This window comes from Arachis duranensis, chromosome 4 (assembly GCF_000817695.3).
Source record: "Arachis duranensis cultivar V14167 chromosome 4, aradu.V14167.gnm2.J7QH, whole genome shotgun sequence".
In the NCBI taxonomy this organism is placed as follows: domain Eukaryota; kingdom Viridiplantae; phylum Streptophyta; class Magnoliopsida; order Fabales; family Fabaceae; genus Arachis; species Arachis duranensis.
In genome coordinates, this window is record NC_029775.3 from 24,501,198 (window position 1) to 24,526,064 (window position 24,867).

Below are 24,867 nucleotides of genomic sequence, written 5' to 3' on the forward strand. Positions count from 1 at the left end.
TGCATATATGAAGGACATAGCCACAATTCAGTAGGTAGAGAAGAGTCATCAAACCATGGTATTTAAACCTGGAGATTGGGTTTGGATTCCTTGGAGGGAAGAAGAACGTCTCATTCAAGATTCCAGGACAAATCTTTTTGAAGAGGGAGAGGATGATACGTGGTCAGGAGGACATTTTTGTTATTTTAGAGCTAAGGAGTGGAATGTAATCTCGTCACATTTAAATATTTAAATACTAGAAGAATTGGACCATGCCAATCTTGGACATCAAGAAGACCAAGAGTCTGTCTCAAAAACAATGGTGCTGAAATGGCGACAACTCATAAGACCCATTGGGCTAAGGCAAGACAACAAGAAGCCCAATAAAACTTTTCAAATTCAATGGGAGGCATAGTTTATTATTAATTTTCGAATCTTTTAGGCATTTATTTTAATTTATTTTACTGTTAGAGTTTGTTGGAAGATTTGATTTACTTCTGATTTGCTTAGTAGTATTTTTATGGATTTTAAATTTAAATCAAATATGACCTAATCTAATAAGATCAAATCTGATTAAAATTAGTTATTATATCTTTAGGATTTTAAAATTTAAATCAAATCCGATTTAATCTAATAAGATCAAATCTGATTTAAATTAGTTATCTTTTCTTATCTTATTTATCTTATCTTTTAGCTAGTTTGTTAGGAGTCTATTTAAACACCTTTGGTGAGATAATTTACACAACTTTGATGAATAAAATTTTCTTAGTGCTTTATGCACATTTTTTTAGTGTGATTAAGTAAGGTGAGTGATTTGCTTCGCTTGTTGCATGGAGAAATTTGAGTGATTCAATTTCATCCCTCTGATCTAAGTTGTCAATGACAGGTTCTTTGAAAAAGTCTAGCCTTTCAGTGACCTAGGTTGCTAAGAACAAGTTTCTTTGTGGTCTAGTAGAAAAACCCTTCCAGTGAATTAGGTTGCTAAGAACAGGTTTCGTAGAGGTCTAGTAGAAAAACCCATTTATCTATCTTGTTGTGTTTTCGCTGCGTCTTTTCTCCATCTTTTTCTTATCCCTTTATCCTTCGTTCTAATTTTTTTCTTATCACTCTGTCTCATCTGTCTTTGAATTTTATGATTATGAGTTTGTGTGATTCTGGAACTGAATAATATTTATAATTATGAGTATGCACTGCTAAAATCAATGTTTGCTTCAATTTATGTTTGTTCATTTTATTTATTTTGTTGATTCTGAGTTACTGTGATTATTAAGGTGTTGTTTTTTTATTATTGAGTTGCTATTTTTTTTTTGTAAGTTAGAATTATTGGTGGTGTGATTGTTGAATTTGAATTTTTTTGCTTAATTTTTGTTTTTGATGTTTGTGAATTCTCTTATTTTTCTGTATTTAGATTGTGAGTATTTATTCTATATATTTATGCCGATTATTTTATTAGGATTTTAGAGTTAATTAAAAAATTTTAATATTTAAAATTATTTATGTTGATTATTATTTATGGTGAGTATTTTATTTGAGTATTTAAGATTGTATATTAAATTTTTAATAATTTTATTGTATATTTAATTAAATTAATTTAATTACGGTTTAATTTTAATTAGACTATTAAATTATGAATTAGTTATTTGACCGATTCAGTTATGAATTTGATTTTTACAATCTTGGAATTTATCGTTTTCGTGCATGGCATAGGGATAAAAGAATAAACACGTGTTATGAAAGAAATATTTTTCTTTAACTGCTAAAGAAACGTAGAGACGCAGGCTGTTGAACATGTGTTTTCTTGTTTTTTAAAGGACAGGACGTCCTTACTGAAAGAAACAGCTATAAACTGTGTCTCATGAGAAAAAATTAATTAGGTAAGTATATATATTTTTTTAACATGGGTTTAGCCCTACAAAAATCCAACCCGCCCAGAAATGTGGACCCTCCTAACCCACCCACTCACCCAAGATGCTACCCCAACCAAACTGAAGCGAACTGCTCTTCTCCCTCACTATTGCCAATTTGAACAAATTTATGCCCAATCTCCTCCTGATTATGATTATATTAATGATTATGATTATATTTTTGGATTTTTTGTTTTGGACCCAATAACATTTTTTGTAGTTAAATTTTTTACCACGTAGATGAATTGGGATAGACAAAGATGAGTTAGCCAAGAATAGCTTAAACTAGACATAGGTTTTTGATTCTTAGACACCATTTGTTGATTTAAGGTCCATCTTTGTTGATGACCAAACTGGAGTGTTTCTACCCCCATACAACTATAATGTTCTAACTCCTCTCTCTTTCTGGGCTTAAAACCCGTTTAATAATAATAATAATAATAATAATAATAATAATAATAATAATAATAATAATAATAACAACAACTATGTGAAAAGAAGGGTTGAAAGAGTTAGGGTTTGAAGAGAAGGGTGTATGTCTCTGACTCTGTCGGTGTGTAATTGTGAAGGTTGATGGCAGGAGATGCTGAAAAGCTTGACAAATCAAATGCTAATGAAGGGGAAGCAACGGGTTGGGAATAACAACCATAACAATAATAAGAATAAAATTAAATTGAGTTGGTCTAGTGGTTAGTTCACTAGTTATTTAAGCAAGTGTCGAGTTCGAATCTCACCTTATACATACAGCAATCCAATATTGTGAAAAATAAAAAAAACATCAAATTTAATTTTTTTATAATTATTATTTTCAAATAATTTAACTTATACTAAATTTTATGTCAATTTTTAATTAATATTCACGAATTTTAAATTTATAAACTAATTTTGTTGAAAAAAAATCAAATACACATCATGGTAAGTCTTAATCCCATATTAATATATTTTATTTATTCACTTTATTTTACAATATAAACTTTTGTTACCTGCTTTTATTTCGTATACCCATTATACTCCAAGATAAAATACAATATAAAATAAAAGTATGTAAATACAAAAGATAGATGTTTTCATTATTTTGTATATTCTAAACGATAATAAAATAAAAACCAACAAATCAAGAATAACGATTAATAAAATAAAATAAAATACGGATAAAAATATTTAACCATATTATTAAATGATTAAAGCAAAAAAAAAGAATTGTGAAATGAAACTCTAACCAATTTATTTATATAAAACTAAAATAAATTAATTCTTATTTGTAAGAAAATATTCAAAATTTCAAAATTTGATAATTTTTATTTTTATTAGACAATTTATTCAATAATATAAACTAGTCAAATGTACAGCAGCCAATCTCTTTTTTTTTTTACCTTTTACAACAAAAAATAATTTCATACTATATTCAATGAATAAAAATTAAAGACCAAATACCTAACAACACAATAAAACAATAAAATAGGTCACATTACAACATAACAAAAAATATTACTAGGCCCAAAATAAATAAAAAAACTGAAAAATACAATCATAATTATTAATACAAAATTATACTTACTTAATTAATTTTCTCTCATATATCATAATTTGTAGTTTCTTCTTCTAATTAGGACGTGTCGTCCTTCAAGAAACAAAATAATACGTGTTTAGCAGTTTGTTTCTCTATGTTTCTTTATACTAATACGGCTTTTGAAAACAAATTTAAAATACAGATACGTGTCACATTTTTTTCACGTTTCTTTATATGAATATGGTTTTTGAAAACAAATTTAAAATATAGATACGTGTCACATTTTTTGAAAACCAACAAATCAAGAATAACGATTAATGAAATAAAAAAATACGGATAAAAAATATTTAACCACATTATTAAATGATTAAAGAAAAAAATAGAGTTGTGAAATGAAACTCTAACCAATTTACTTATTATAAAACTAAAATAAATAAAACTCTTATTTGTAAGAAAATATTCAAAATTTCAAAAATTGATAATTTTTATTATTATTAGACAATCTATTCAATAATATAAACTAATCAAATGTACAGCAGCCAATCTTTTTTTTACCTTTCACAACAAAAAATAATTTCATACTATGTCCAATGAATAAAAATTAAAGACCAAATACCTAACAACACAATAAAACAACAAAATAGGTCACATTACAACATAATAAAAAATATTACTGGGCCCAAAATAAAAAAACTTAAAAATACAATCAAAATCATTAATACAAAATTATACTTATCTAATTAATTTTCTCTCATACATCATAGTTTGTAGTTTCTTCTTCTAGTTATGACATGTCATCCTTCAGAAAATAAAATAATACATGTTTAGTAGTTTGTTTCTCCATATTTCTTTATACTAATATAGTTTTTGAAAATAAATTTAAAATACATATACGTGTCACATTTTGTCCACATTTCTTTATATGAATATGGTTTTTGAAAACAAATTTAAAATACAGATACGTGTCACATTTTTTGAAAACCAACAAATCAAGAATAACGATTAATAAAATAAAAAAATACAGATAAAGAGTATTTAACCACATTATTAAATGATTAAAGAAAAAAATAGAATTGTGAAATGAAACTATAATCAATTTATTTATTATACAACTAAAATAAATAAAATTCTTATTTGTAAAAATATATTCAAAATTTCAAAAATTGATAATTTTTATTTTTATTGGACAATCTATTCAATAATATAAACTAATCAAATGTACACCAGCTAATCTTTTTTTTTTACCTTTCACAACAAAAAATAATTTTATACTATGTCCAATTAATAAAAATTAAAGACCAAATACCTAACAACATAATAAAATAATATAATAGGTCACATTACAACATAACAAAAAATATTACTGGACCCAAAATAAAAAAAAACTCAAAAATATAATCATAATCATTAATACAAAATTATACTTACCTAATTAATTTCTTCTCATACGTCATAGTTTGTAGTTTCTTCTTCTAGTTAGGACGTGTCGTCCTTCAAGAAACAAAATAATACGTGTTTTGTAATTTGCTTCTCCACGTTTCTTTATACCAATATGGTTTTTGAAAACAAATTTAAAATACATATACGTGTCACATTTTATCTACGTTTCTTTATATGAATATGGTTTTTGAATACAAATTTAAAATACAAATACGTGTCATATTTTTTTAAAACCAACAAATCAAGAATAACGATTAATAAAATAAAAAAATACGGATAAAGAATATTTAACCACATTATTAAATGATTAAAGAAAAAAATAGAGTTGTGAAATGAAACTCTAACCAATTTTCTTGTTATACAACTAAAATAAATAAAATTCTTATTTGTAAGAAAATATTCAAAATTTCAAAAATTGATAATTTTTATTTTTATTAGACAATCTATTCAATAATATAAACTAATTAAATGTACAGTAGTTAATCTTTTTTTTTAACCTTTCACAACAAAAAATAATTTCATACTATGTCCAATGAATAAAAATTAAAGACCAAATATCTAACAACACAATAAAACAATAAAATAGATCACATTACAACATAACAAAAAATATTATTGGACCCAAAATAAAAAACTCAAAAATATAATCATAATCATTAATACAAAATTATACTTACCTAATTAATTTCCTCTCATACGTCATAGTTTGTAGTTTCTTCTTCTAGTTAGGACGTGTCGTCCTTCAAAAAACAAAATAATACGTGTTTTGTAATTTGTTTATCCATGTTTTTTTATACCAATATGGTTTTTGAAAATAAATTTAAAATACAGATACGTATCATATTTTTTTTACGTTTCTGTGTACGAATATGATTTTTGAAACAAATTTAAAATACAGATACATATTATATTTTTTCGTATAATCTTTTATGAAAAGTAAAATGGTTAGGGGAAGGAAAAGAGAAAAATTTTTAAAGAGATAAGTATAGAAAAAAATATAAATAAAATAAAAGAAAAAAAAGAAAAATAACAAGAGGAAAAACAAAAGAAAAAACTAATATCTTATACATCTAACATATTCTTTTAAATGTGTTGTTAGTCATGGAATTTAATAATACAATGTCAATTGTTTATGTAAAAAAATTAAATTGATAAACAAAGACATATAAATAATTATTATTTCTAAATATAGAAAACACGAGAGAAATATAGAATATACAGATAAGATTTATACAATGCTTCCACAACAATCAATTCGTTTTCCATGACAAAAAATAAGTGCTTTAAGTGAATATAATTCTATTTCTATACGTTTGGTTATTATGTCACTGAGCTTTACTTCTTTTTATGATATGTTTTACAAATCAACAGGCAATTAATATTTAATTAGTGAATAATAGTTGAAAATATTGCAGGCAGCATGAACTCTGAAAAGTTTCAAGGAATTCTCATTTTCTATAATTCATATTCTGCGTTCGGTGGCCTTTGTCTCTTGTAAGATATATTGACTTTCCTATTTATTTATTTATTTTTTATTCTTTTATTTATAGAAAAACTTGTTAATAGAAACTTTATTGCGCTAATTGTCTGATTGGTGAAGAATAATTAATCTGTTGTCCTAACTGATGTACATCTAATAATTTATGTATTAATTAACAATTGTTATAGAATGACTGTATTTTACGTCCTTTACAATTTAATTTAATAATTTTGACAAAATCTATAAGAAATTAATTTTTATATTAGTTAATACTACTTCTCATTTTTTAATATTAAAATGACTTTATCTTTATTTTTTTGACAGTTTAAAATTTATCAATTATAATCTAGAATAATAGACAATGGTGGTGACAGTAAGAAGTAAATTTGTGGTGATATATATTATTGAGATTTGTATTGAAACTTGGAAGAAAGAAGAAAAATATGAGAAGGGAGATATTGATGAATAAAAGGAATAATAAAAAGAAATTTCACAAGCAATTAGTTGAAATTCTTTACTAAAAAGTTGGTTATATATTTAGTTGAATTAATATCCTTTTGTTTACTTTAATATTTTTTCACTTTTTATATAATATCTTAATTTTTAATTTTTATCATTTACTATTTTGTTGACTAATTATTAATTAAAAATAAATTAATTCCTTAGAAAAATCATTAATATAAATGATACATTATTATTGTTTTTTGTCCTTTTATAATTTTTTTTTGTGTTTGTCAAGTTTAAACATCAAATATTTTAAATTTTTAATTAACAATCTTGTAATATAATAAGACTTAATCAATAAACTCAATTTTCACAAAATAAAAAATCAAACTAGTTATCAAACTAATAAAAAATTCAAATGATATTCAACTAGAGTGATTTGAAGCATGTATATTAAACAAAATTATTTTTGACTAATTTTTAAGTTTTTGACTAGTTCACTCACAGTTAATTTTCATCCTAAATTGAATTGATCTAGTGGGTAATTCTTAATTAATCCAGTTAAATTAATCAGTCTAATTTAATTTTGAGAACAATATAAAAAATTAAAATTACTGATCGATATTTAATATTTAAATTTATTCAATTAATGACGTGTGCAAGCCCTTCATATTATTGATTTAAACTATGCATATGTATGTCTATATAAAGAAGCTTCATCTATATTGAAAAGTGTTAGCTTCATATATAAACAGGAACAATAATGGGTACTAATTCAGATCTGAAGCCGACGATCTCTTTGGTTTTCATCATCATCGTTCTCTTCACACCCAAAACCCTAGCAGAGTGCGAATCCGAATCAGTAGACTCATGTAACGACAAAGAGAAAGCTCTCCCTCTAAAAATCGTGGCTATCTTTGCAATCTTGGTAACCAGCATGATCGGCGTATCTCTGTCCTTTGGGAGGCGTTCGATCCCGGCGTTGAGCCCCGAAAACGACCTCTTCATGGTTGTGAAATGCTTCGCCGGGGGGATCATTCTCGGCACGGGGTTCATGCACGTGCTGCCGGATTCATTCGACATGCTGGGGTCTGATTGTCTTGAGGAGAAGCCATGGCACGAGTTTCCCTTCTCAGGGCTCGTTGCCATGTTCTCTGCCTTATTCACGCTCATGGTGGATTCTTTGGCCACAAGCTTTTATAGTAAGAAGAGTAGTGATGCAGTTATTCCAGGTAGCCACACTGGTGCAGTTGGTGGTCATGAAGAACAAGAGATGGGTCTTGTTGTTAGTGTTGGCCATTTCCATGTTCATGCTAATGGTCATCATCATGCAGCAATTGAGGCTACTAAGAATGAAGGTGCAGCAGACACACAACTCGTGCGTTATCGTGTTGTTGCTATGGTAACATTATTAAATTACTCTTCTCTTTATTCTCCTAATCTATCTTAATTAAGTAGCTTAGTGTTATGAGAAATAGCTACAAAGTTGTCCTAATTTATTATTTTTGGTTATTATTTTTCGTTATTAACTTAATTTTTTTTATTTTAATAATCTAATCATATATTTTAATTTATATTTTTAAATATTAATATAGTTAACAGTTAATTAAAAATAATATATTTTGATAATTTTTTAACATTATTTTAATATTATTAATACTTTATTTGAATAGATGATAAAAATAAAATAAAAAATAAGAAAANTTATATTAATATCTTTAGATTTTTTTATTCATTAAGAGATGAATTAATAATTTTACTCTTATTTATATATTTTTCTTTCATTTTCATCACAATTTTAAAAGAAAAAAATTAGTAGATTTCGTACTATTTTTTTCTTTCTATCTTATTTTTTTATTCAAATAACAAAAAATTCACATTTTTATCTATTTTTTATATTTTTTATATTCTCTTAATTCAAATAATATATAAGAGAGAAGACTTTTTACACATATAAATAAAATAAATTTTTTATTTATTAATATGTATAATTTTTAAATTATTTATAAATTTAAAATATAAAACACATCTCAAATTCGATAAATACACAATAAATATGTATATATCTCATGCGCATTGATTTTGAAATATGATATGTTAATCTCAAATGCACCCAAAATTTGGCTTGTTTATTAAATAGAACATATTTAGAACATTTGACATGTGTGTATGTGTGTTCTGTACGAAACGTTAAATATCTCCTTTAGCTAAACCCTTTCTTATCATGTCTTTCGCCTCGTCTTTTGTTCATTCATGTAATATTAAATATCTCCCTTAGCTAAACCCTTTCTTATCATGTCTTTCGCCTCGTCTTTTGTTCATTCATGTATTCATATTTGATTCTTACTTTGTTTTCTATGCCTATACCTATCATTCTCAGTCATCCTCATCTAAATTATTTATTTTTCCTACATAATATTAAGGCCAATTTTATGATACTTCTAAATTAGTATCTAAATTTTATTTAATTATTTTTTTATAAATTTTAAATATTTAAAAATGATTTAATTAACACGTTTTAAATTAAATATTAATTTTTAAATTTTTTTAACAAATTAAACACAACCTTTTAAACATTATAATAATTATTTAACATTAATTAATAATAATCATCATCACCTCACCTCCAAGCAACATATTTATATATATTTTTATTTTGTGATTCGATTTGAAATGTAGGTCGACTGAATTTAAAGGATAACATAATTAATTTTCATTCAATTTATATTACCGTATTTATACATTAATAATTTTATATTTATTTACCAAAAAATATGTCTAAATATTAAAATCTAGCTAGAATTTATATATTCATCTAAGTATTACTTTTTTTAAAATCCTTTATTGTTTACTAATAAGCTTTTTAATGTAGCCTTTTTTCATGATATTTTAATTGAAATTGATGTTTTTACGAATATATTAGCAATAAATCAAATTTAATCAAGATGAAAGTTGAAATTTTTTTCTTTTATATGTTATTATATAAGAAAAAAGGATTTAAATGAGGATGATTGAGGAGATAGAGTGATAGGATTTAGGAATAGGCACTGAAAAAAACGTCGAAAAGTGGGATGAATACATGAATGAATAGGGTTAGAGAAAATTAAACACACACATTTTTTTTTTAAAGCAAGAGTTCAACACAAAATAGTGAAGCAGCAGTACTAACAGACACAATAGCACATCAGCATAAAAAGTTTAGAAACAGTGCGACAACAACACAAAGAAAAGTCTCCATGTCATCTCCGGCATAACCATCAACAACTAAAGCGATCTACACCTCTCTATTCGTTAGAGCTCATTACCATCATGTTGATTATCTCTTCCACACATTTGCTCTCATTCTGAAATATTTTTCTGTTTTTTTTTTCAACCAAATGTTCCAAACAACGGCGCAAAAGCCTCTCAATCGTTGCTCTCGATCCTCCTTTTTCCTCGGTTCCTCTGTCCAACATAAGAAATGTTCTCTCATGGAACCAGGAAAGACCATTGTCGGCAAAACATCGATATCCAAGCACTCCACACCTGCCAGGTGAATCCACATCCTAAAACAAGTGGTGTACATGCTCCACCTTATTATTATAGAAAACACAGATATTGTCTTCCTGGCTAATAATGCCAAACCTGTTAAGTCTGCTTTTTGTACTGACTCTACTTATCAGAACAAACCAAGTAAATAGTTTCACTCTAGGTGGAACTAGACCTTTCCAGATAGTCATGGTGAAGCTGTAACTGGTAACCTCCTTTGGGATTGTTTCCTCTTGCCAAACCTGCACAAATGAGTTAGTTGAAAAAATACCTTTTCTATCAAATTTCTACACCACTTGATCCTCTCTATTATTTATTAGTGTCACAGGTTTCAACACCTTATGTAATTGACCCAGAAGTTCCAACTCCCATTAAAAAAGCTCTTTTCTCCATTGGAAATTCCAAATCCACTCTAACCCCTCCCAGAATCCACAATCCCCTATGACAAATCCACATTGGTTTGAAAGAGAGAAAAGCCTGGGGAACCGATCCTTCAACGATCCACAAAGTAACCATACATCCTCCCAAAAATGAGTACGTCACCCATCACAACCTCCATGGACAATCCTGCAACCATCTTCTCCCTTATATGTTGATTCGTTATTTGTAGCTGGCAAATATCCTTCCAGGGGCCTCCCCAAGTAGGTAGCACTTGAGTTAACAGTAGCTCATTAGGATTTAGATTGTTATAGGAGCACACCACTTTCTTCAACAATGGGCAGTCCTCCTTGGCAAAACGCCACCACCACTTGAACAACATAGCTGAGTTACGAATCATAGCATGTCCAACTCCCAACCCACCCAGTTTCTTAGGGGACCGCACCACTTCCCATTTAACTAATGCCATCCTTCCTCCACAGGAACCCCCTCTGTAAGGATATCAATTTTCAGCAATAGCTTTTGGCATCTTAAACAAGCTTAAATAATATACTGGTAGACTATTTAATACTGATTTGATTAGCATCAACTTTCCAACTTTGTTTAGTACCGTTGCTTTCCACAGGTTGAGCTTTTCCTCCACTTTGTCTATTATGGGCTTTCATGTCTTCACAAACCTCGGATTTGCTCCTAAAGGGATTCTCAAGTACTTAATTGGAAGGGAAGCCTCCCTTACAACCCAATAAAAGGCACATGCGGTGGACCCACTGCTCATCATAATTTACTAGAATTAAGCTCGACTTGTCAAAGTTAATGCTGAGCCCTAACATCAGCTCAAAGCACCTCAAGAGTCGCTTGTAGTTCTTTATAGTCTCCTCTTCTGGTGGGCTAAACAAAACTGTATCATTCGCAAACTAGAGATGCGATAACTCTATACTATCTCTCCCGACTAACAACGGTGATATACGACCATTCCTGACTGCCTCTCCAATCATCTGATGTAACACATTTACAACCAATACAAACATGAAAGGTGAAAGTGGGTCACCTTGTCGCAATCTTCTTTCCATCTTGAACGGCTTGGATGGCGAACCATCTATCAAGACTGTCATTGAAGCCGTCGTCACACACTCCATAACCCACGATCTTCATCTAAGCCCAAAACCCATCTTTTGCAGTACTAAGTCCACAAAGTTCCACTTGACTCTATCATATGCTTTTTGGAAATCTAGCTTGATTATCACTGCCTCCTTCTTCCTCCTCTTAAGCCAGTCTACAATTTCACACGCAATAAGAGCCCCATCATGTATTTTTCTCCTTTTCACAAAAGCATTCTAAGTCTCCCCTACTAGCTCCGGCATTACTTGTCTCATCCTCCTAACCAATACCTTAGAAATGACCTTGTATACACACCCAACCATACTAATAGGTCGCAGGTCTTTAATCTCCCTTGCACCAATGAACGTCGGAGCCAGCGCCACCTAAGTGATATTGGACTCTGCCAGTAACCTGGATGTCTGAAAAAACCCAATCACAGCTGTCGTGAATTCCGACCCTATCTCATCCCAACACCTCTTTATGAAATTCATGTTGTACTCGTCATAGCCTGGTGCCTTAGACGACTCACAGTCCCATACAGCCTCCCTGATCTCCTCAGCAGACGGCACCATTTCCATCTTCACCGCATCATCCTGACCTATCCTACCCACCAGATCATCCCTAAATCCCATCATAGGAGACTCTTCCTATTGATATAAATCCTTATAGAAATCTCTAATAGCAATTTTTATCCTAGCATGATTCCTGACCAGTCTGCCATTGATTAGCAATGTATCAATCCTGTTATTCCTCCTTCTTGCTGAAGCTATATTGTGAAAATATCTTATATTTTTGTCCATCTCCTTAGCTTGTCACGATCGGAACATCTGCTTCCAATGAATCTCTTTTCTCACATACCATCTTTCACAGCAAGTGACCAGTGCTTTTTGTCTAGCCTCCATCGTACCATCATACACTCTACTACTCACCATATCATCAATCTTCTTAATTTCTTTCTCAAAGGTCGTAATCTTCTTGTCCATATCACTAAAATTAGCCTTATGCCACCTCCCCAACGGGATCGTCAACGCCTTCAATTTATCTGTGAACTGAATCTGCCCCAAGCCTCTCCACTCCTCTCTCACCATTCTGAAGAATCCTTTATGTGTAAACTAGGAATCTAAGCTTCTGAAAGGCCTTGGACCTCCCCTTTGTTTTTTGTCTTCTATTATAATAGGACAATGATCTGACAATCCCCTTAGTTCACCTTGTACCCGAGTCTCCATAAACTTCTCTAGCCACTCCAGGCTAACCAGAGCTCTATCAATACGACTACAAGAACGTCCCCTAAACCATGTGAACATACGATCAGTGAGCGGCAAGTCCACTAACTCCATGTCTTGTATCCAAGCCTTGAATTCTTCCACAGACTGAGGTAATACACCGGCACCTTGTCGCTCCTCCACATGTACTATTTCATTAAAATCTCCCATATAACAACTCGGCACCTGGCATAACCCAGCTATATAGCACAGCTCTTCCCACACCTTCAACATTGCATCCCTGTCATGTGCACCATATATCAAGAAAAACGCACAGTTGAAACTACTCTTTACCAGGACCTCTTCAACACATAGCCATCTCTCCCCTTTATAACATTTATTCGATTTAAACACTGATTCATCCTATATTAATAGAATTCCACCTGCTGCACCTTCAGATCCTACATATTCCCAACCCGCACTATCCTGCCCCCATATTCTTGCCACATTATATCTCGTCACTATCATTCGTTTAGTCTCAATCAAACCCAACATATCTAATCTATGTTTATTCTTAAGGTTCTTTACCATGCTAAACTTCCCATCGCCCTTCAACCCCCTAATATTCCAAGAACCAAAAATCATTTAAAAAGCTTCTGACATACCTGTTTTTTACGTTTGAGTCTGCAGCGTTGACGAACGGATTTTTGACGATTTAGAATTTCACAAATGAATTCTCGTTGAAAGTATAGTTTCTAAACCAACAATAATCCTCTCATACAAAAGATTGTTTTTCACAAGTAACAAACCCCTAATTTTATAAACCGAAGTATTCAAACCTCGGGTCGTTCTCCCTAAGAATTACAATAAAGTGTCTTGTTATTGGTTATGAGTTATTTTGGGGTTTTTGGATAAGAAACATGAAAGATAAATGGCAAGAAAGTAAACTAATGGCTAAAAAGGTCTTGGCAAGGGTTGGTGGTCAAGGATCTCTATCCTAATCACTAACCACAATATGAGAATTGGCAAGGATTAATCTCATTAAATCATCCTCTAACTAGTAGTAAAGGAAAGTCAAATGAGCTATATCAATCCTAGTCCATAAGTCCTAACTCCCCACTAATTCAATTAGTGAGAACTAGAGTCAATGGCTCCCAATCATCAATCACTTGGACATTAGTAACTAATTATTATGAATTACCTTGAATTGAATTGAAAGAAAGTAGAAGGAAGAATACTAGATCTACAACAAAATATAAGAACAACATAAAAGAGATTACACCAAAAGAATAGGAGAAGGATGAATGTAACTACAAGGAATTGAGAAGATAGAAGTAGAAGAAGATGAATCTAAATCTAGATCTAAGAACTAAACCTAATTCTAATCCTAATTCTAGAGAGAAGTGAGAGCTTCTCTCTCTAGAAACTAACTCTAACTACTTCTAAAACTAAACTATGACTAAAGATGTTGATTCCCCTTCAATCCTTGGGTTAAATAGCATCAGAAGTGAGTTGGATTTGGGCCTGGGAAGCTCAGAAATCGCCCTCAGCGGATTCACTTTAAGTGGGTCACGTGTGAGCATCGACTTGACACTTTGCTATCCACGTGTTCGCACCATGTACGCATACGTGTCTACTGCACGTGCGCGTCGATCTCAGCATCCCGAATCCTTGTTTCTTCATGAGTTCTCCATTTGCATGCTTTTCCTCTTCATTCCTTTGATCCATTCCTAGCCTTTCCAATCTGAATTCACTAACAAACACATCAAGGCATCTAGTGGAATCAAAGGTGAATTAAATTTAGCTAATTAAAGGCCTAAAAAGCATGTTTTCATACTTAAGCACAAATTAGTTGACAATCATGAAACCATGCTATTTCATTAAATAAATGCGGGTAAAAGGTGATAAAACCTCCTAAATCAAGCATAAGATAAACCTTAAAAATGGGGTTTAACAGCTGCGGTGGTGGTCGAAATGCAACTAAATGCAAAATGGTTTTACTTACTTGGTTAAAATTAAATCATTCTCCAAGACATACATGCACAAGTAGGGCTTAAGATCATATAACGATTCATGAATCCTACCAATTGAAGTATAAATATGAAGTTCACATAGACTTGCAAGAAGAACGCTCGTGAAAGCCGGGAATCAAGGAATTGAGCATCGAACCCTCACCGAAAGTGTTTGCACTCTAGTCGCTCGGTGTTTGGGGTTGATTCACTCAATTCTCCCCTAATCATGCTTTCCAAAATTTGTTTTTCATCCAACAATCAACAATTATTCAATGCACGCATACAATTATCATGAGGTCTTTTCTGTAGGTTGTAATGGGGCTAGGGTTAAGGTAGGATCATATATGGCTAGTGGACTTAGGATTTGAATCTTTGATTAACTTAAACTTTCCCACCTAACGTATATAATGACCTATACAATTTCAAAGCTAACCTAACTACCCATTTCTCACTTTTTCACATACTAATGCAATTTCTTTTCATTTCACAACACTTATGCATTGATCTTTATTGAGCTTCACTTTGTTTTGGGGCATTTTGTCCCCTTTTTATTTCTTTCTTTTTCTATATTTTTTTCTTTTCCTTTTCCATATTATTTTTCTTTTGTTTTTCTCATTTTTTCCTTTCTATATACAAAAACCTCAATGCATAAGGTTTTACATTTGATCAATACATGAGTATGTACCCAATTCCCAATAATTTCAATAAAAATACAAAACTACCCTTTTATTCACCCAATGTCCCAAGATTTCCACACTTGAATGATACTCACACACACTAGCCTAAGCTAATCAAAAATCCAAATAAGGACATTTATTGTTTTCCGCTTTAAGGCTTGTAATGTGCTAAATTAAAGAACCAAGTGAGTTAATCGTAGGCTCAAATTGGCTAACAATGGAAGATAAAAGGTTGGCTATTTGGATAAGTGAGCTAATGAAATGATGGCCTCAATCATATAAATGCATGAATACAAGGAATAATGGACATAAAGAATCAAACAAATCAAAGATTACAATCATAGGAAGAGAATAATGCACACAAGAAGGAAAAATAAGTGGTTATAAAATGTAACCACACCATTAGGCTCAAAACTCACTTGCTTGTATTCTTAGCTCAGAATCCATATTCCAAAATGTAATTCTTTCAAGCAAGCTCAACAGAAAATTTTCAAATTGGTAGGGTGCCCTAAAATAGTTTCGTGGAAAGGAAATCATCACCATAACCAAGTAGTCCTAATAAGAAGAAGGTAGTAAAATATGTACAAATTCTAACTAACATGCAACCTATCATGCAAATGCAACAACTAACTAACATTGGCGTTGAGAAGGAAATTGTTACCCATGGAGATCGGTCGAGCGACCTCCCCACACTTGAAGATTGCACCGTCCTCGGTGCATGCAAAGAAGAGCAAGGTGGATGGGTTGCGACAATTGATGAGCTCCTTCAAAAGGTTGTGCGGATGACTTGTTTGTTGCCCTATTTAAAAGCTTTTCCTTTCTCCCTTCTTGGTGGCCAACCTAAAAGGAAAGAAAAAGAAAGAAAGTTAAGCCTATAACAAAGATATCAAAGCAATTAGAACATAGGCGGGGGCTAATGCCAAGTAGGTTTATGGTTTTCTACTACATGGTAGCTACAACATGTAGAAGAGGAAACAATAAGAGAAAATGACATATCAATGATACTTGATGCAAGAGTAAGGTCAAAGCATGAAGAGCGTGATGAGCATCAAGTTCGAACAAGAGAGAGTGGGCCATGAAAGACAATATAAGGTTGTATCAATGCACAAAGAACACAAGTGCATAAAAGATTGAGCATTGATTCAAAAGTTTCATCACCCAACAATATCAAACAAGTCAAGAAGCACCAAAATAATGTAAGAAAGTCTCAACGATTGAGTAGGAAAGTTCAACACCATTATTAAAATGGAAAACTTAGAAAATAAAATGAGAACAAGGTAGAAAAAAAAAACAAAATTAAAATACAATGAATGAAAATAAGCAAATGTAATAAAAGAAAATGGATGAAAAGAAAAAAAAATGAGAAAGAAAGAAGAAGAGAAGAGGAAAGAAGGAGAAAGAAGGAAGGAGAAAAGCAGGTTGCAAATCCGCGCGCGCACAGCGCGCACACGCGTGGATGCAGCAGGGACGATCCGCGCGCGCGCACAGCGCGCTTACGCGTGGATGAGCTTGTGCTCCCAGCACAATGCTGGCACAACGCGCGCACAACTCTCTGGTTTTTGTACCAAAAGTTGCAGAAGTGCAATGTGCGCGCGCGCGCACAGCGTGCTAGCGCGCCGATAGCCCTTTTTTTTTTGCCCAAAAAGCAGAAAAAAATGCCCAAGAGCTCCCTATAATGTCTAAAACTCTTCTTTATTCAATCAAATATCAAACAATTCACAAAAATACAATTTGATTTTAGGATTTATTCATCTACTACTAGTGAATACAACATACTAACAATCCAATCTTTACAAACAAATCAATATGAAATGAAAATCTTCCTACAATGGCAACTCAAATCACTTATTAAACAAAACTAAAAGAGAATGGAAAGAGTTTACCATGGTGGGGTGTCTCCCACCTAGCACTTTCATTTATTGTCCTTAAGTTGGACATATGTGGAGCTCTTCTCAAGGTGGCTTGTGCTTGTACTCATCTTGGAACTTCCACCAATGCTTGAATCTCCAATAAGCTCCATTCTTCAATTTCAATATCTTCAAGCTTTGATGGAGTTCTCCACAAACCATGAGCTCCCAAATTTGATTTTCGTTGTGCGATCCGGGATCCCACACTTTGTTTTGACACCCGTCCTTAAGTTGATCATCATTATTCCATCCGGGTGGTGTGGCCTTGGAATTCTCAAAGAGGCTTCCAAACAACTTCCTAGACCCATGCAATTTGGTTCTATACCAACCATTGCTCTTGAATTTTGGACTTGCAACCATCATGAGCTTAAAATGACGTTTCCAACCACTACACAATTCTTTCCTACTCTTAACTCCACAAAGAGCTCTAAGTTGACCATCATTTTCAATTAAACCATATTCAAGTGAGAAAGTAAAGCTTAAGGATAAGAGTTTTACCCACTTGAATGTCGTGTTGGATGGTGACTTGGGAAGGGAGACCTCCCCACACTTAGACAATGCAAGGTCTACTTCTTTAGGCTCTTCTTTGTGTATTTCCACCTCTTCACAAACTTCTTCAATTTCAACATTTTCCCTTTTACTTGGCTTGGTGTTGTCTTCAAGAGCTTCGGTTTCTTGCCCAATGAGAGGTGATTCAATTTTGGATAGGAATTCATTGATGGAAAAATCCATCTCTTGATCAACCTCTTCATATTCTTCAATTTCGATATACACCATGCCAACTTTTTCTCCTTGGTAGATCTCTTTCTCATTGCTCACCAAGGGTATGGAAGGTTGTGCACACTCTTCTATGATTTCAACTCCACGTCCAATGGGATAAGATTCCATTGTAGAGAGAAATTCATCCATGATTGAATCCATCTCTTGATAAGCCTCCTCCAAGTCTCCGACGATGATATGCCTTGGAGGTTGCGCGCCCTCCTCAACATCAATTTCAAGCTTCTTGGAAGAGTGCTCCATGATGCTACATTCCCATGGACTTTCAATATCTCCTAAATCTTCAACCACTTCTCCCTTCTCTTCAATGATCATAGGCTCCTCCAATTGTTCTAGCACAAAATTTGACTCCTCCTTTTCCACCAAATTTTCCAATTTCTCCTTCATGCTTTACTTTTCTTTTGACTTTTTACATGTGGTCACGGAAGTACCTTGAGTCTTCAAACATTGGTGGGCTAGAGTACGCACCACCTTGGTCAAATTGGTCACAAACTCAAGTGTATCCCGCTTCATAGCTTCTTGGCCTTGAAGTAACGAAGTGAGAGGATCATCTATTGGGGCTTTGGGTGGATAGGAAGGTTCATTATTTTGGAGAGAGGGTTCATGGTAGGAAGGTGGTTCTTCTTGGTAAAGGTATGGAGATGGTGAGTATTGAGGTGGTTCTTGGGAGTAATCTTGATATGGTTGTGGTGATTCTAGAGGTTCTTGCTCATAATGGCCATAAAAATATGGTATGGATGATTGGTCATATGATAGATATGGATCATAGGAAGGTGCTTGGTATGGAAAGGCTTGTGAGAATGGTTGAGGTTCATGTTGAGGATGAGATTCATAGGCATATGATGATGATTGTTGAGTGTCACAAGAAGAGTTATCATAGCCATTAAATTGACATGCATTAGGATGGGAATTATACCTATAAGTATCCGGAGGTTGTTGCCAATAGGAGTGATCAATTCCTTGAGGCTCCTCCCATCTTGGAGTGTTCCATCCTTGGTACATGTTAGCATTGAAGTTCACATTCCCTACAACACAATTAAAACCAAACTCATAGCCAAAGTGAGAATTCATAGTGAGAGAACAAAATAAAACTAACAAAAATTAAGAAACAAACAAAAGATAAACCTATTCACAATATTCACATATGTACAATAACCAATAACACAACACCATTGCAAATCCCCGGCAACGGCGCCATTTTGACGAATGGATTTTTGACGGTTTAGAATTTCACAAATGAATTCTCGTTGAAAGTATAGTTTCTAAACCAACAATAATCCTCTCATACAAAAGATTGTTTGTCACAAGTAACAAACCCCTAATTTTATAAACCGAAGTATTCAAACCTCGGGTCGTTCTCCCTAGGAATTACAATAAAGTGTCTTGTTATTGGTTATGAGTTATTTTGGGGTTTTTGGATAAGAAACATGAAAGATAAATGGCAAGAAAGTAAACTAAGGCCTAAAAAGGTCTTGGCAAGGGTTGGTGGTCAAGGATCTCTATCCTAATCACTAACCACAATATGAGAATTGGCAAGGATTAATCTCATTAAATCATCCTCTAACTAGTAGTAAAGGAAAGTCAAATGAGCTATATCAATCCTAGTCCATAAGTCCTAACTCCCCACTAATTCAATTAGTGAGAACTAGAGTAAACGGCTCCCAATCATCAATTACTTGGACATTAGTAACTCAAGAGTTCCAAAGTTACCTTTCCAAGCCAAGAGCATAAAATTCTACTATAACATCCTTCCAAGAATTTCAACAAACACTTGCAAGGCATTAAAGGAAAGTGTTCCGAGGGTAACCTGAAACTGTAGGTCGATCTCGGATGAGATCTTCTGTACTGGTCGGTGTTGACGTGTCTGACTGGTGGGTGGTGGCCAGAGCTGTTGCATCCGACTTGTTTGACTAGCTATGCTACTGTTCCTAATCCTAATTCTAGAGAGAAGTGAGAGCTTCTCTCTCTAGAAACTAGTTCTAACTACTTCTAAAACTAAACTATGACTAATGGTAACTAACATGTGTTTCCCTTTTCACTCCTTGGGTTAAATAGCATCAGAAATGAGTTGGATTGGGCCCACAAGGCTTCTAAAATCGCTGGCCACGTTTTGCTTCAAGTGGACTAGGTGGCAGCAACGGCGCGTGCGCGCCACCATACTTGTAGCAACTATGGCAAATCTTATATCGTTTCGAAGCCCCGGATGTTAGCTTTCTAACCCAACTGAAACCGCATTATTTGGACCTCTGTAGCTCAAGTTATGGTCATTTAAGTGCGAAGAGGTCGGCTTGACAGCTTTCCGGTTCTTTCATTTCTTCATGAGTTCTCCAACTTTCCATGCTTCTTTCTTCATTCCCTTGATCCAACCTTTGCCTCCTAAATCTGAAATCACTTAACAAACATATCAAGGCATCTAATGGAATCAAGGTAAATTACATTTAGCTATTTTAAGACCTAAAAAGCATGTTTTCACTCTTAAGCACAATTAAAGGAGAAGTTATAAAACCATGCTATTTCATTGAATAAATGTGGGTAAAAGGTTATAAAATCCCCAAAAATCAATACAAGATAAACCGTCGAAATGGGGTTTGTCAAGCGTCTCATTTTTTCCTTCTGCTTTGCTATTTTCCTTTTACAATCTATCTCTTTATTTTGTACTTAGAGTATTGCCATGATGTCATCCTCCTCATTGTATAGCATGGCGTCTGACTCCTTTGCCAACTCCCAAGTTCTTCTGTTCGTTCTCCAGCATCTGTTCCTCCAAATTCGAAGAGTGAGTATCACCGTCTTCTGCACATGACATTCCTAGCTAGTCCCCACAATCGTTCTCTTCACTTCTGTCCTCCTCGCTCCCTACAGCCAATGTCTTCTCACTTTAAGCAATAACCCGACCTCTATCAATGCCAGCCTCAAGTTGTACATAAGTTGCCGCACACCCCTCTTGACTCACATGCCTTCTTTGAGTGCCGCTGCCAACTACCTTCACACCTTCCTCTTCATCAACCACAACCAAGCCTCGCCTTTCACCGGCTCCCCTCTTATTCTATTTTTTTATCCTTATTAGCCCTAACATTAATTCTTGCCGCCGAATCTGTTGCCCTGTAGCCATCGTTAGAGACGGGATCTTCACACACCAGCCCTCTCAGTCCGAGTTCATCAGTGAGAGTTGGAGCAGCTACACCACGGCGCAGTCTATTGTCAAGGAGCGGTGACTGTCGACGTCCCCCATGCCCAGCCCTAACAACCCCGTCTGCGTCATCCTCGAGGGTTCGCTTGCTGTTGGTGCTGCACCCATACCAGCCGCCGGCGTTGTTCCGTGATTTGGCCAGCACCCGACCCGGATCTCTCAACTCAGGCCCAGTTGCTGATTCGCTTGCTTCACCTGATGTTGGGCCTGTATGGCCCTTAACCCCCTTATCCGTCTTAATTTTGTTGCTGGCCCAAACTGTATTTAGTGAAGCTGCTATCTGTTTGGCCTTAGTGGACCCATGTCTTAATCCATTTAAAACACACGTGACTGTCCTCTCAGACCCTACCTCCTCCCCTGTAACGGTAACTCCCCCCAAATCTGCCATTCCTTGATTATTGCCAGTAATTACTTGATCAGTTATGATTTTCAAGCGATTATGGTAATTATTGTCATCAGTCCATTCATTCAAAAAACTGTGTGGAATTCCTAATCTGCCCTTGTCTTCTTCCTCTCCTTGTGTTACCAGTAACAGCATCTCCTCCTCATGACCGCCCTCATCCAATGAATCATATTGATGTCGCTGCAACAAATCCACTCCTGGCACCTTGCTCGTTCTGCCGTGATCTTTTGATCACCAAGTCTTTCAGTACAGTGTAGTTCACACGCCTCATGTCCAATCTCATTTACTAAAACATCATATCCCCTGGTGCCAACATTGATATGAACCCATTCTTGGATTCCGTCCATTACACATGTATCGATCTGTACGCGACCTACTGTGAAAGAACTGCACGATTCTGTCTCTCTAACACGCCCAATTACTTCACCCCATTGGCCTCCTATCCTTTTAAAAGTGTCCACAAATCATGCATGTAACGAAATCACAAAGCACTCAAGTCATACTCTACGAGTTTTACTGTGTTCCGACTCCTCCTACCTCCAAACACTGTGGAACAAGTGGAGTAGGCAATTCATGTTCAACATGTACAGCACTATCGAAATATATTCATCTTAGATGCCATGCATTTGAAATATATTCAATTTTCTAAATGGATCAGATTTTGAGTACACCTAAAATTGGTGTATTTCATTATTTTTTATATTTTAAATGCACTGTATTCGAAAATACATATATATTTTATTTTAAGTGCATTTAAGATATGATTATATTTTTAAATTTATAAATAGTTCAAAAATGATGTATATGTATAATAAATTATTTATTTTATTTATATAAAAAGCCCTTAAAAGATATCTTGTTCTGACTTATCATAATTATGTAGCTTATTATTATTAAAGTATATCTTGCTCTGACTTATCATCAATATATAATTAAGAAAAAATATATTGTGAAAACACTTATTATCTTATTTACTATTATTTTTTGTGATTTAGCAACAATAGAAATTAAAAAATAATGTTTGTTTGAGCGCATTGGTGTGCAGGTGCTAGAACTTGGAATTATTATTCATTCCGTAGTGATAGGCCTGTCCATGGGTGCTTCAAATAACACATGTTCCATAAAAGGCCTTATAGCGGCCCTTTGCTTCCATCAAATGTTTGAAGGCATTGGTCTTGGCGGTTGCATTATTGAGGCCCAATACAAGTTGTTAAAGAGGGTGGTGTTGGTGTTGTTCTTCTCCGTTACAACCCCATTTGGAATAGCATTAGGAATTAGATTGTCCAGAATCTACAAAGAGAACAGCCCAAGTGCCCTAATCACAGTTGGTATGCTTAATGCTTCATCAGCTGGGCTTTTAATCTACATGGCATTGGTTGACCTTCTCTCTGCTAATTTCATGAGTCCAAGGTTACAGAACAACATTAAGCTCCAATTGAAGTCTTATGTTGCTGTCTTTTTGGGTGCTACTGGCATGTCTGTCTTGGCAAAATGGAATTAATAATTCTTAATCATATATGGTCTAGACACTGCGTCATGGCAATTCATTTGCCTTGTGAGTAATCATATCTAGATTCAAAATTACAGAGACCAAATAGTGGATAAAAATTTAAAAAATGTTATGTATATATGTCTGCGTGTATTATAAGTGAGTTTGTAATATTGTAATGTTGTAATGTTATTAAGATTGAGAGATGTTTAACTAGTCTCAAACAAAAAATAATGCTTAATCATATATGTTTGTGAAGACTTCAATTGGAGCTTAATGTTGTTCTGTAATTTTTAATGCAACGGTTAAGTATTTTTTTCATCTCTAAAGTCTAAGATGAAAATAAAAATCGTCCTTGACTTTTTTTTGTTATTAAAATCATCTCCAACGTTATAAAACGTTATAAAATCATCCTTTTCTACTTTAATTATATTTTTTTGACTAAATTATTCTTAACTACTAATAAAAATAATATTAAAAAAGAAAAACCCCACCCCCATCCCACTCTCCAGCAGCATTTTTTCTTTGCTCTCTTCCCTCCCACCCCCAATCCCCTTCCTCTTACCATAGCCATTCTCAAATTGAACTGAAAAGGAAAAAGAATAATAACAACAAATTACACTTACATTTACATACTAAACCATAAGAATTGATGTACCACACAAATCACGAAGCTATTATTATTATCATCACTGCACAATGAACCTGAATTTGGCATCTTGAAGGCACTAGACCTTGTCCATTTAAGAAGTGAAAAAAGATGGTTAATCAATGGTCATAATTTACCGACATTAATTAAATTAATTATCAAGCTAAAAAATAAGAAAGAAAGAAAGAAAGAAAGAAAAGCATACCCACTTTTGAAAAAAACATGCAAAGTAAGAAGGGAATCAATTGGCACCCATCAACATAAAGCAAAAAAATTCAAAATTTAGCAAAGGCCATTAAAAAATTGGAAAATCGAACTAATTAAAGAAATCGAGACACTGAAATTTTTCTTGGCTTTTCATATTTTTGGGGTTACATGCAGGAACAGCTTGAACTTGAAATCGGAGAAAGAAATAAGCGGCAAGCGCAATGAGAGAATACAATAACAGAAGATTGTTCCTCCTCATAGTAACTCACCCAATGATTGAAGGAGAGGTGGAAAAGAAGAAGTAGTAGGTTGTTCTATGATTTCTATTGTGTTTGTGTAAACTTGTTACTTTGAGTTGAGAAGAAGCTATGGAAGAATTAGTAGGTTTAATTTTTGTTGGAAACTGATGATGATGGTAGGATGGGGTTTGGGGTGGGAGGTGGGGGAGTTCAAAGGGCTCAGAGTGTAGGAGGAAGGGGATTGGGGGTGGGAGGGAAGAGAGTGAAGAAGAGATGTTGGGGAGTCAGGTGGGGTTTTTCTTTTTTTAAATATTATTTTTATTAATAGTTAAGAATAATTTGGTCAAAAAAATATAA

General features: G+C 33.3%; 1 protein-coding gene across 1 annotated transcript; it reads left to right on the forward strand.

Annotated features, from left to right (window-relative positions):
- Positions 1–7,520: 7,520 nt before the first annotated feature.
- Positions 7,521–23,466, forward strand: LOC110279939 (fe(2+) transport protein 1-like). The gene is made up of 2 exons (XM_021140257.2): positions 7,521–8,159; positions 22,972–23,466. Exons 1-2 carry the CDS (start codon positions 7,521–7,523, stop codon positions 23,425–23,427), a joined length of 1,095 nt encoding a protein of 364 aa, XP_020995916.2. The 3' UTR covers positions 23,428–23,466.
- Positions 23,467–24,867: the final 1,401 nt, after the last annotated feature.

What these genes read in the sequence shown, in the direction of transcription:
- LOC110279939 (XM_021140257.2), top strand. Translation starts at nt 7,521, where the DNA reads ATGGGTACTAATTCAGATCTGAAGCCGACGATCTCTTTGGTTTTCATC. An exon ending in GTTATCGTGTTGTTGCTATG is followed by an intron (nt 8,160 to 22,971) that starts GTAACATTATTA and finishes ATTGGTGTGCAG; the next exon opens with GTGCTAGAACTTGGAATTAT.